Below are 13,104 nucleotides of genomic sequence, written 5' to 3'. Positions count from 1 at the left end.
TAATAGTTTATATATGGTTGTCCATTGATGAGTTTTGAAATATTTATATTATTAAGAATTAATTATGTATGTTTTTTTTAAAAAAAAAAGATTGACGAGTAAACCCTCCAAACTCGCAGTTCATTTGGTTTGAGGTTTTTCCAATTGGCAAAATGTCCCGTCGACAAATTGAACAGAGACGAGCCAACCCGTTTCACAATTGTATACATAGATATGGTTACCTGACGTTCATTGGACTAATATAAAGGTAGAATCAAATAAATTGGTTTGTCTGTTGGACAAAATCATCTGTTACATATATGGTGTTTCAAACCGTGCTACATTTTACTCAAACAAATTTCGTTGCAAAAAATTTAAAAAATAAATGTACTAAACATCGTGTAAGAAAAAAATATAATAAATCACATGTCTATTCATAAATTTTTTAAATTAAAAAAATTTATAATATATTGTTGTAATCATTTATTGAGTTTAGAATATATGTGATATTGAGAGTATTTAATTTTTAATAATTTATTCAAATTGAAAGAAATATCAAATATGACATCAGACTTGGTTCCCTAAGAGCATCTCCCAAGACTGTATCAAAATAGTATAAAACATCATTTTGGTACAGTCTTTCTTCTTTCAATGGAGACTGCGCTTGCGCTATTTTGCCCCACTCCTTGCGCCAAATTTGGCGCAGGTGGCACAGGGGAGACCTCTGCGCCAATTTGTCGCAGGGGTTTGTTTCTTTTTTCTATTTTTTTAATTGTTTTATTTGTATTTATTATAAATATTTATATTAAAAATTATAAATATTATTTAAATAATAGTATAATATTTATTTTATTATTTTAATAATTAGATATTTAATTATATAAATTTAAAATTAATAATTGTTGATTTTAAAATATTTATTTATTTATGTTAATTATTATTAATTAAGGATTAATTTGATTTAATGATTTATAATTAATATAATTTTAATACAAATACAAAAAAATTTAATATAAGAATACAATTCATAAATAAATTGAAAAAGATAATTGAAATACAAATATAAATCGAAACACATAATTCAAATACAAATACAAAAACTTGAAGTAAATGAGTTGGAGAAAAATGAATATTTCGATAATATTTTTTTTCGGTATAAGATTTGAAGTAAATGAATTGGAGAGAAAAATTGTATTTGATAGAAAAATCACACTACTTTAATATAAAATTTACAACCTAAGCTTTCATTTGTTGTCGTCAAATACGCAGTTTTATTCGACGCATATGCTTGTTTCATTCTTCTCCATCTCAGTTATTCTTTACTATTTCCTCAAAATACAACGCCGCCACAAGTTTTCTTCTATTTCAGTGATATTTTGGGAAGAAAGTTCAAATTTTAGATCTGCTGAAACAGTAATTTTGAAAATAAGACGACCTGTAGATGTCGACGTCTTCGGATTTCTGGTGTTACAGATGCAACCGGTTCGTTAGGGTTTTGACCCAAGATTCCATCAGTTGCACCGATTGCAACGGCGGATTCGTGGAAGTCGTTGACACTCCCTCTCGATCTCTGCTCTCTGACTCCAGGAGACACCCTTTTCCTGCAGCTTCGCGAAACCTCGATTCGAGCTCTGGTCGTCCAGGGCCGGCTTTGAGTTCGAGGTTGAGACGGAGCCGAATGAGCGGGGGAGATAGGTCGCCGTTCAATCCGGTTATCGTTCTCCGTGGTCTTAACGAGGGCGGGGATGGAAGAGAAGCTGCTGCTGGAGGTGGTACTGGATTCGAGCTGTATTATGATGATGGAGCTGGGTTGGGTTTAAGGCCGTTGCCCGCCAGTATATCGGAGTTCTTTCTTGGGTCGGGTTTTGACAGATTGCTCGATCAATTGGCACAAATCGAGGTTAATGGGATTGCTAGAATTGAACGAAACCCGCCTGCTTCTAAAGCTGCCGTTGAATCTATGCCCACAGTCGAGATAAGTGGGCAGCACATAGGACTTGAATCGCACTGCGCAGTTTGTAAAGAGCCCTTTGAGTTGGGGGCTGAGGCTCGTGAAATGCCTTGCAATCATTTATACCATCAAGATTGTATTTTACCCTGGCTTTCCTTGAAAAATTCATGCCCTGTCTGTAGACATGAGTTGCCGACTGATAATGACAACGCTAACAGAATTCATGATGCGACAGAAGTGAACAGGGGTGCGAATGATGATGAGAACGTGGGACTGACTATATGGAGATTACCAGGCGGAGGGTTTGCTGTTGGAAGATTTTCTGGAGGGAGAAGAGGCGGAGAGAGGGAGTTACCTGTGGTTTACACTGAAGTGGATGGTGGTTTTAATAACAATGGGGTTTCAAGGAGAATTTCTTGGGGTTCTAGAGGAATCGTTTCAAGGGAGAGAAGTGGATTGAGGAGGGTTTTGTGTAATTTCTTTGCTTGTTTTGGTCGAGGTGGATCCTCTAATTCTAGTTCGGATTCTAGAATGAGTCGGAGGAGTGGCTTGCTACCTTCGGTCAGCTCGACTTCGAGACAATCTAGTCGACGGGGTTACGAAGTTAATGGCGAGACTGTATAAATTGGCCTGATGAGTGCTGGTGGAAGAACTTTGTTTCTATTCAAAAAATGTATAGCTGGACGTGCAACTGAGTTAATTATCCCAAGTCTTGTTTTGTGCTCTAGATTTCTGGTGCGGTGATATTTGGCTGATATAGGAGATGAAGTAAGTTGTGCAAAATCATGACACGAAATTGATGAATGAATCCGAGGAAGATAATATTAAAATGGCAGGATTGGGTTATCAGATGTCGGAATAGAGGTAACCAACCAAGCTATTGGAACTTGAAAGAGCACCTATTTCTTTTTCGCATTTGTTTTCCATCACAATTTTGCAAATGGTAGTTCCTTTGATGTTGCTATTTGGTGTACCTTTGTTTTTAATTTTCTCGGTCTAATTTAACTTAGAAAGCTTGTTTATACTATGTATGGTGTCTCGGCAAACTAATCGGTGGCTTCACATATAGAATACTTATACATTGTTGTGGAGAATGCATATTACTTTGTATTGTTTTATCATGCAGTTGATTTCTGTATATAAAGAAAATTCTCTTATAGTTGCACTTGATTTGGTTTTATTTTATTTGAAACTAAACTGCAGTTGATTTTGTCTCTTTGAAAGGTTGAATTTTGGATCACATCATGTTGTTTTGGTGTACAAATGTGGAAACATGAGAGATCAGGCATATGTGACAGTTTTTCCTTTCTGAGATGCCATTTGTTAGAGGTGTGTCGGGATAAGAACTTTGACGAATGATTTCACAAGTGGTTGGATTGAAATATGTGGTGGCGAGGATTAATCTTTTTTACTATAGAAAGAAAATTTCAAGACTTTTTGGAGCTTCTGATTTCTCTTCAGAGCTCTTTCGCGATTAATGATGAAAATGATAGACCAACATGCCTTGATATATTTTTCACGTGAGATGTTCCTCAAATTATAACTATTTCAAGGTCAAATTTCCAGTCGAACAATTCATATTTAAATTGAATAAATGTAAAAAATTTCATAATATATTCAATATTTAAATTCCAGTGTACATTCTCAAGACTGAATGATTGAACAAAAATTAATAAAGAAAGAAAAAAATTCGAAGGAAGTTACTCGATAATACGCCCAACTTTGATTTTTCGGTCGACAGACGAAAGGTATGATTCAAATTTTCATCTTTATTATTTGTATCCAAACTGTTTTGGCTTCTCTTGTTTTCCATGTGTCAAAAAGAATTATGCATTTAAAAATGTTTTTGATCCTCGACGTTAATTAAAATTGGTTTTGAGTTAAAAAGTACCCGAATTTGGGGAGAAATTGAGCACGGATAATGCACTACCTTTAACGTTAAATTAATGTCAAAAACCAAGAACGTCGAAAAATTCAAAAGTGAACCTTTTTAGCACAATAGCAAACAAGAGGAATTAACACACCTGGTCCAAAATAATAGAGATGAAAGTTGTAGTCATCCCACAGAACAAATAAAACTAATTCAATGACTCAACTCACTTCAGTCAACTTGTACAAACAAGGAAATATAAACAACAACAATGCAAAAATTATAATTTCAAGTGTCCCAAAGTCAGGAGACTTGCCAGATTGAAATAATGTATATCACAGTCTGACTCGAAAATGAGTGCTGCTCAAGATGTGGAGTGGGTTTCAGAAACGATTTTCCCAGGCTGCCTGGTCACTGCAGCTAAGATATCAGCATATCCAACCACACCAACTAAACTATCTTCTATTTCTGCCTCGGTTACCCACACATGGGTTGCACGGTGCGACAACATTTGTGCCATGACAGCAGCCAATGAACTCGTCACCTTACAGGTCAAAGGAGCAGTTCTACCACGATACATGCTCCTACCAACTCTGAAATTTTGATTGGACGAATTAGTAAAAAACCCCATACTTCTGCAACTGAATATTCTTGACTTTGTTGCCTCACCACCATTGGTTAAATCGGTCTGAGCAGCCATGTCATTAAGCACAGGAAGCGATCTCAAATTCATGTTATCTTCAACTCCCATAACAAACTGTCCAGCTGAAAAATTAGCCAGTGCCCAAGCAGCAGCCAAGTAGTCACATTTCCATAGTCTAGATGACGAAATTTCACCAATGATCTTGTGTTGGCCGTCTAGTGTTTGCTCCACAACTGCCACAGCACAAGGTTCACAGGGAAGCTTTTTGATGGAATCAGATGCTGGGCATGATGCTTCGATGCTGCTATAGTTTGGGTTGATTGCTCCGAGGGTGGAAATAGAAGAAAGAGGTAAAGGGGCCAAGGCACCAAGGCAACCAATGAGGAAGCGAAGAACATCTTCTCTTGACAGACAGCAAAATTTGTCCTGGATGGAGGATGTTGAAGCTGTTGATGGTCGAGTAGCAGTACCAAGAGTGTTCAAACTGTTGCCCGTAGAAGGATCTACATTTTTTAGCCACTTTCCATTGTATAGAATGGAAAAGCGCTTGCTCATTCCTCTCCACACTAAACTCTTGGGGACAAGGACTCGCTTCACACCTTGTTTCATCATCTCCAAAGCATCTATTAATCTGGAACAACAAGAAGGAACCACCAGAGTTTTTCTCACTTCTGGAATTCCACACGAAGTTTTACAGGCATAAAAGTTTAGGTCTAGTTTTTTATGATGTGGATCAAAACAAATGTGCAACATTTGGATTCATGTATGTGTATCCTTTTGATGCATGAATCGATGAAGAAATACAGCACAACATGAAAACCAAAGAAAAATCGACTCATGGATTCAAAGCAAATAAAAATTTTCAATTCTTACACAGGCCAGAATAACCTTATATTTGAAAACCATAAGATTTACACAGTAAGAAAGAAGATATTTAACCCTTATGGTCGCATTTGCGCAGGGAAACTAACAATATGAATAAAACAATCATCATATCTTCACATAACTGGATTGTTGAAAAAATAGAGAAGAAAGGTAAAGCAGATTGGATAGAAGTTGATTATAAAAAGAAACTGGGAAGGAAGGGGAGAGGAGACCAACCTTGTTCCAGGATCAACAACCTTGAGAGCGGCATTGTTGGGGACCACAACCTCGGAAACAGGGGTTTTAATGGCTTTATCCTGATCGGACAAAGAATCTTCTCTGGACAAGAATGCCACGATATCGAGGGCATTGAGGATGCCAACAAACCTTTGTTGCCTCATTTCAGCATTCTCCATCACATTCTTCTGTGATTTCTTTTTCCACACCAGAATGCCTCCTTCTGAGGATTCCCCAATGGCGCCGATGGCATCTTCCAGTGTCTCCGTATCAGCAAACTCGCATAGCTCAGGCTTTCCCACTGTAAGATCTCCCACCACATGGTACAAAAACACCGATGCCATCCTCTCTACAGTAATCCAAAACTAGCTATTTCCTTCTTGTGGACTGATCTATATTGCTCCAATGATTCGGGAACGACGATTAAAAATTTCTCCCTATCCAATCAATTATACTCCAGATCAGATATGAGCAGAAATGTTTGTGTTGATCTGGCTATTTATCACTTTCAACTCGTAATAATGAAAAGGCTTTGGCAGTACTTTGTGTAAAACCTTTGAAATTGTTTTCAGATGTGGATTTCGAAAGTTGATGTGTTGTGAAACAATGTTGTGTGGTTATTAAATGAAAAAGATGAAGAAGTATGATGATTGGTCGAAAAACAGTGGCATGAAAAATTCATAATGCAATAGTCCTGTCTTGAATTATTTATTCGAAATATGAAATGATGTAATGTTGCAACTAAACTATCAGTTCAACAAGGAAAGTTTTCAAAATAGTTAAGTTTCAATTAAGTTCATAAATTTAATAATTTCATTCATGTGTATTATTTGTTGTAAAAAGGACAGCAATATTGAAGGCCATGTTTAATTTCATTTCCGGGAACTCATCACATAAATGAAACTAAACATTACAATATCATTTTCATTTTCTCCCTTAAAAACTAAATTCCATTCTATTTTCACATTTCTCGACATGATACACACTTTTAATATTATTGAAAATATGTGATGTTATTACCAATCCAATTACATTGTTATTACATGATATCGATGGTAACATAACTTTTGTTTTATATATTAACATTTATGCCAAGTGTTTAATACGAAAATTGAGGAATTGAACCTCGAATAAAACATCTAAAAGTTGAAAAACAATTATATGCCCTAACTACTGGATGAATGTCCGAGATGTCCTTGAGCATGAACGAGTTCAAGTCCCAACACCCAAAAATGTCCAGGTGCTTCGGGCGGAGTGTCGGAGCATTAAGATCGACGACCGAGATGTTCCTACCCACGGCCCAGATGTTGGGCTTCCCAACATTCTAATTCATGCATTGAACCCATGGAGGAGGCTCGTCCCAGACACTCAAACATTGTTTAAAACCTAAAGGCCTACTACTAAAACATCACAGGCGTTCACCCTGACATCCCAAATGTCCAATTCAGAAATGTAAAATTATAACCATTAAAACCAATGTGTTTCATGGAAGTCGAGGATGTTGGAAGGTGTTATTGTAATCCACCATCTCTTAGGTTTTAGCACATGGCATTTCTGGTCAACTGAAGACATCCTTTAAAAAGTGTCTGATGTATTGATTCAATATATTGTTGGGGTTCTTATCAAATTTATTGATGCATACCATGCTAGTCAGTTATTTGATTCACTTTACTTTAACTTATTGCATCTCGTTTTCTTAATAAAATCCGAATAAAAATTCCTTCAGTCAATTTTTAATGTTTATGGTAAATTAGTTTGCATAATAATATTTAAATTTAATCGAGTGAATTACCTGTTCCTGAGAACAATCCTCACAAAACAATCTCATGTTACAACAGACTGTTGCATTCACAAAACGAATAACATTTTGTCCATTACACAGCATTTTTGTCCGAGGTGATGGACATGGCATATTAGCATTCATGTCTAAGGTGGAAGCACTATCTTTGAGGTTTTTTTTAACAAGAAAAGATGACAAAATGGGTCTAGTTCTCTTTTATGTTAAGATTCAATTACCAGATTAAGGACTCTACAACATAAAGAACTAATCCTGTTCGCTTTTGCTGGATCAAAAGCGTCTATGCTTGGTTGACCGCTTCATTCTTCGACGCTAAGGATTGTGAAAAGAATTTGGAAAGGGGTAGTCTGTTCAAAGTATTTCACACAATATTGATGCTTTAATGACTTTTCGCATGTGTATTTTACTTGGGAATTCAATTATTAAATTATTCGAATAGTTTATTTGGGGGCGGCTGAGTGGATAGCTTAACACAAACATCATTGTCACAAGTACGTGAATGAATTTTTGCAGTCTCAAACCAGATCAGCTCAAAATCGGAATGCTTCTTCATTAACAATGACCTGATCATCCGACGAACTCTACACTAGCTACCAGCAATAAGTCTAGGAACTACCGGCGATCAAAGGCCCACATAGAATTTCAGGATAAGATTCAGAAATCAGAAAAAATTCAACGCAATCGAACAAGAACTCAGCTAAATCAATAAAAATCAGAAACCCAAATCAACCATAGCTCCACAAATCCGAAATAACGTAGAACCAGATCCTACCTGTACGCGAAGGATCCGGTGAAGGAGCTCGGCGAGCACCGGACAAACGCCAGAACAAATGCTACGAATCTGAAAATCCGGCTGTGAAATCCGAAGAGCTGGGCAGAAATCTGATCGTTCTGAGGACGAAAGAATGAAGAATAAGAGATAAAATCTGAAATCTAATTAACAGAGCCAGAAAAAATGGATGAAACGATCAAAACACTATTCTTGCTGCTTATATATGTCAGAAGAAAATAAATACTTCTACAAAATATAATATATTTATTTTTTAAGAATACGAGGAAATTAATAATATTCTGAACCGTATGATTGACTATCAAAATCTTAATTATCTTTACTATATGATAAATTATATATATATATATATATATATATGTGTGTGTGTGTGTGTGTGTGTGTAAACAATAAATGTTTCGGAATCAAAGATTTGTTTATTAAATAATTATATCAATCCAAATCTATAGAATCAATATATATTATTATAAAACATCATATACAATTGACAAAAAAAATAATCCTATTTAAATAATTATTTTAAAATTTTATCAAAAACTCAACAACAAAAAAAGCATCATGAAATTGCTTAATTTTAGTATAATCTTGAACTATTTTACATACAATGTTTTGAATGCAAAAAAAAAAAAGGAAAAAAAAACCTATCCACATGCAAATGATTATTGCTAGTAGTAAATAGGTGTGTCTATGTTTACACCAAGAATTCTATTATTAGTGTCTTTGTATAAGATGATAGGTCGATCATCTCACTGTAGAATAAAAAATTATTGATTAATTTTACATTTTTTTTATCAAATGAGATGATTGATCGATCATTTTATACAAAATAAAATTCAAAAAATTTACTATCGGTGTAACATAGATTCATTCCAAATAAATATGAAGTGAATTTTAAATTTGTTGTGAAAAAGTAAAAATTTACGGTAAAAAGTAAAAATCTCAAACTCTCAAAATTATCACACTACACACTTTATAATATTTTTCTCTCAACTCAATTGTGATTTTCTTCACAAATGAGATATCTACTTATAGAAATTTTTTACAAATAATCCAAAAATAAATTACATCATTATATTCATCATCACACACAAATTTCAACATTCAACACCTAATTTTACCTAATTTTCAACATTCAAATATTCAATATTCAAATATTCAATACACACATTTTAAATATTATTTTTCAACACTCTCCCTTGTGATGATGATCATAATGATTGTCTTCATTACGTGTTTTTATACTGCCTCGTTAAAAACCTTACTAGGAAAAACCCATTGGGATAAAAACCATAGTAAGGGAAAAAGAGTGCAGTCACGTAAACTCCCCCTCATGTTGACACGAACGATTCTTCACAAATTTCGTAGATTGCGCATCCCAATATTATATATGTGCTTTCTGAATATCGACGTAGGAAGTGCCTTTGTGAAGAGATCTGATGAGTTTTCACTTGATTGAATGTGACGAACATCAATACATTTATTCTTCTCAAGCTCCTTGGTGAATGCGAAGAACTTAGGAGGAATATGTTTAGTTCTGTCGCTTTTTATGTATCCTTCTTTCATTTGAGCAACACATGCAGCATTATCTTCATATAGTATCACAGGCTTCTCGTCGAATGATAATCCGCATGAGATTTGGATATGTTGAGTCATTGATTTTAACCACACACATTCACGGCTTGCTTCATGTAGTGCAATAATCTCGGCATGATTTGATGAAGTTGTTACAAGTGTTTGTTTCTGTGAACGCCAAGAAATTGCAGTGCCTCCACGAGTAAATACATATCCAGTTTGAGAACGTGCTTTGTGTGGATCAGATAAGTATCCAGCATCGGCATAACCAATTATACTTGGATTAGCATCTTTTGAATACAAAAGTCCCAAGTCTGTCGTTCCTCGTAGATAACGGAATATATGTTTAATTCCGTTCCAATGTCTCTTTGTTGGATATGTGCTAAATCTTGCCAATAAATTTACGGCAAAAGATATATCAGGCCTTGTACAATTTGTAAGATACATAAGGGCACCGATAGCACTTAGATATGGTACTTCTGGACCAAGAATATCTTCATCATCTTCACATGGACGGAATGGATCCTTTTCTATGTTTAATGATCTAACAACCATTGGAGTACTTAAAGGATTTGATTTGTCCATATTAAAACGTTTAAGGATCTTTTCTGTATAATTTGTCTGGTGAACAAATATTCCACATTCTTTTTGTTCAATTTGTAAACCCAGACAATACTTGGTTTTTCCAAGATCCTTCATTTCAAATTCTTCTTTCAAGTATGACACAACTTCTTGAATTTCCTTATTTGTTCCAATGATGTTTAAATCATCAACATATACAGCAATAATTACGCATCCGGATGTTGTTTTCTTAATGAAAACACAAGGGCATATTGAATTATTTACATATCCCTTTTTCATCAAGTGATCACTTAGCCTATTATACCACATTCTGCCGGATTGCTTCAACCCATATAATGATCTTAGTAATTTCACAGAATAACATTCTCTGGGTTTTGAACTTTGTGCTTCAGGCATCTTAAATCCTTCAGGGATTTTCATATATATATTACTATCAAGTGATCCATATAAGTAGGCTGTAACAACATCCATAAGACGCATTTCTAAATTTTCAGATACTGCCAAGCTAATCAAATACCGAAACGTAATTGCATCCATCACAGGAGAATACGTTTCTTCATAATCAATTCCAGGCCTTTGAGAAAAACCTTGTGCAACAAGTCGAGCTTTATATCTTACTATTTCATTTTTCTCATTTCGCTTTCGAATAAAAACCCATTTGTATCCAACAGGTTTTACACCTTCAGGTGTAAGGACTATAGGTCCAAAAACATTACGTTTATTTAGCGAATCCAATTCAACCTGGATGGCATCTTTCCATTTTATCCAATCCTGCCGATTTTTACATTCACCAAAAGATTTTGGTTCATGATCTTCATTATCATTTATGATGTCGATTGCCACATTATAAGAAAATATATCATCAATTTCTTCTATATCTTTTCGGTTCCATATTTTTCCAGTATTAATATAATTGATAGAGATTTCATGATTCTCGTCAGTTTGTGGTTCTGACAAAACATTTTCATCATCATGTGTTTCTTCAGGAACATCATTCTCTATTTTGTGATCATTATGTGTTTCTTCAGGAACATCATTCTCTATTTTGTGATCATTGTGTTTCTCTATGAATTTTCTTTTTCGAGGATTTTTATCCTTGGAACCAACTGGCCTTCCACGCTTCAGGCGTTTAATGACATCATGACTATCTTCAATTTGTTTCTTCGGAATTTCAATTCGAGCAGGGGCATTTGCAGCATGTATATATGATTTAGTTACCCCTTTTGTGTCTGCAAATGCATCTGGTATTTGATTTGCTATTCTTTGCAAGTGCACAATTTGCTGTACATCTTTTTCACATTGTTTTGTTCTTGGATCCAGATGTAACAATGATGATACATACCATGTAATTTCTTTTTCGGTATGTTTCTGTTCTCCCCCTAACATTGGGAAGATTTCCTCATTAAAATGACAATCAGCAAAACGTGCTGTGAACACGTCGCCTGTCTGTGGTTCAAGATATCGAATGATCGATGGACTATCATAACCAATATAAATTCCAATCTTTCTTTGAGGTCCCATTTTCTTTCGTTGAGGTGGTGCAATAGGCACATACACCATACATCCAAAAATTCTCAGATGAGAAATGTCTGGTTCTTTACCAAATGCAAGCTGCAATGGGGAGTATTTATGATATGCACTTGGTCTGATGCGAATTAATGAAGCAGCATGTAAAATTGCATGTCCCCATATAGAAATAGGGAGCTTTGTTTTCATAATCATTGGTCTAGCAATCATTTGCAGACGTTTAATCAATGATTCAGCCAATCCATTTTGAGTATGTACATGAGCAACAGGATGCTCAACAATGATTCCCATAGACATACAATAATCATTGAAAGTCTGGGAAGTAAATTCACCAGCATTATCAAGTCTAATTTTCTTGATTGTATAATCGGGAAATTGATTCCTCAATTTTANCGGACCAATGTCCTGGAGTACCACATCTGAAACAAGAACTTTCAAATCTTTTTGAGTGATTCTCATTAACACTCATATTCTCTTGATGCCTTTTCGGTGGGTGGTTTGGGACGCTCTTTTGAGATGAGTTATAGAAATAACTATCTCGATTATTTTAAAAACCACGGCCGCGTCCACGACCACGACCACTTCCACGTCCACGTCCACGACCACGACCTCGACCTCGACCTCGACCAAAACCTTGTCATTGAATTTGATTTTGGTTTCCAGGTTTAAATTCATTTTTACTTACAGCATTTACTTCTGGAAATGTTGATAATCCAGTGGGTCGGGACTGATAATTTCTCATTAGTAGTTCGTTGTTTTTTTCCGCCACAAGAAGACAGGCGATGAGCTCAGAATATCTCGCAAATCCACGCACTCTATATTGTTGCTGTAAAGTTATATTTGATGCGTGAATGTGGAAAATGTTTTTTCAAGCATTTCCGATTCCGTAACCTCATGTCCACAAATTTTTAATTGCGAGATTATTCGATACATCGCCGAATTGTAATCACTTACTTTCTTAAAATCTTAGAATCTCAACATATTCCATTCATCACGGGCGGTCGGAAGTATAACTTCCCTTATATATTCAAATCTTTCTTTTAATCCTTTCCACAGAGCCATGAGATCTTTTTCGATGAGATATTCACATTTCAAACCTTCATCAAGATGTCGGCGCAAAAATATTATAGCTTTTGCTTTTTCTTGTGATGAAGATATACCATTTTCTTTAATAGTCTCGCTTAGACCCAATGACTCAAGATGCATTTCTACATCGAGAGTCCATGGCATATAATTTTTCCCCGTAATGTCGAGTGCAACAAATTCGAGCTTTGTCAAGTTTGACATGGTG

General features: G+C 35.2%; 2 protein-coding genes across 2 annotated transcripts; one reads left to right on the top strand and one right to left on the bottom strand.

Annotated features, from left to right (window-relative positions):
- Positions 1-1,231: 1,231 nt before the first annotated feature.
- On the top strand, positions 1,232-3,089 carry LOC140973920 (probable E3 ubiquitin-protein ligase RHC2A). The gene has a single exon (XM_073437064.1). It carries the CDS (start codon positions 1,421-1,423, stop codon positions 2,552-2,554), a length of 1,134 nt encoding a protein of 377 aa, XP_073293165.1. The 5' UTR covers positions 1,232-1,420; the 3' UTR covers positions 2,555-3,089.
- An 806-nt stretch (positions 3,090-3,895) lies between these two features.
- On the bottom strand, positions 3,896-8,351 carry LOC140973919 (CBS domain-containing protein CBSX6). The gene is made up of 3 exons (XM_073437063.1): positions 8,115-8,351; positions 5,545-5,981; positions 3,896-5,074 (listed from the first exon to the last, which is right to left on the bottom strand). The coding sequence occupies exons 2-3, from the start codon at positions 5,886-5,888 to the stop codon at positions 4,165-4,167; spliced, it is 1,254 nt and encodes a 417-aa protein (XP_073293164.1). The 5' UTR covers positions 5,889-5,981; positions 8,115-8,351; the 3' UTR covers positions 3,896-4,164.
- Positions 8,352-13,104: the final 4,753 nt, after the last annotated feature.

The sequence above is a fragment of the Primulina huaijiensis genome, chromosome 3 (genome assembly GCF_012295235.1).
Source record: "Primulina huaijiensis isolate GDHJ02 chromosome 3, ASM1229523v2, whole genome shotgun sequence".
Lineage (NCBI taxonomy): Eukaryota > Viridiplantae > Streptophyta > Magnoliopsida > Lamiales > Gesneriaceae > Primulina > Primulina huaijiensis.
The sequence above is the reverse complement of the archived record's forward strand: the minus strand, read 5'-3'. Positions and strand labels throughout refer to the sequence as shown.

Bases quoted from the DNA above. Each gene is read 5' to 3' on its own strand.
- LOC140973919 (XM_073437063.1), bottom strand. From the start codon at position 5,888: ATGGCATCGGTGTTTTTGTACCATGTGGTGGGAGATCTTACAGTGGGA. The intron at 5,075-5,544 runs GTTGGTCTCCTC...TTGTTGTTCCAG, and splicing joins GTTGTTGATCCTGGAACAAG to ATTAATAGATGCTTTGGAGA.
- LOC140973920 (XM_073437064.1), top strand. From the start codon at position 1,421: ATGTCGACGTCTTCGGATTTCTGGTGTTACAGATGCAACCGGTTCGTT.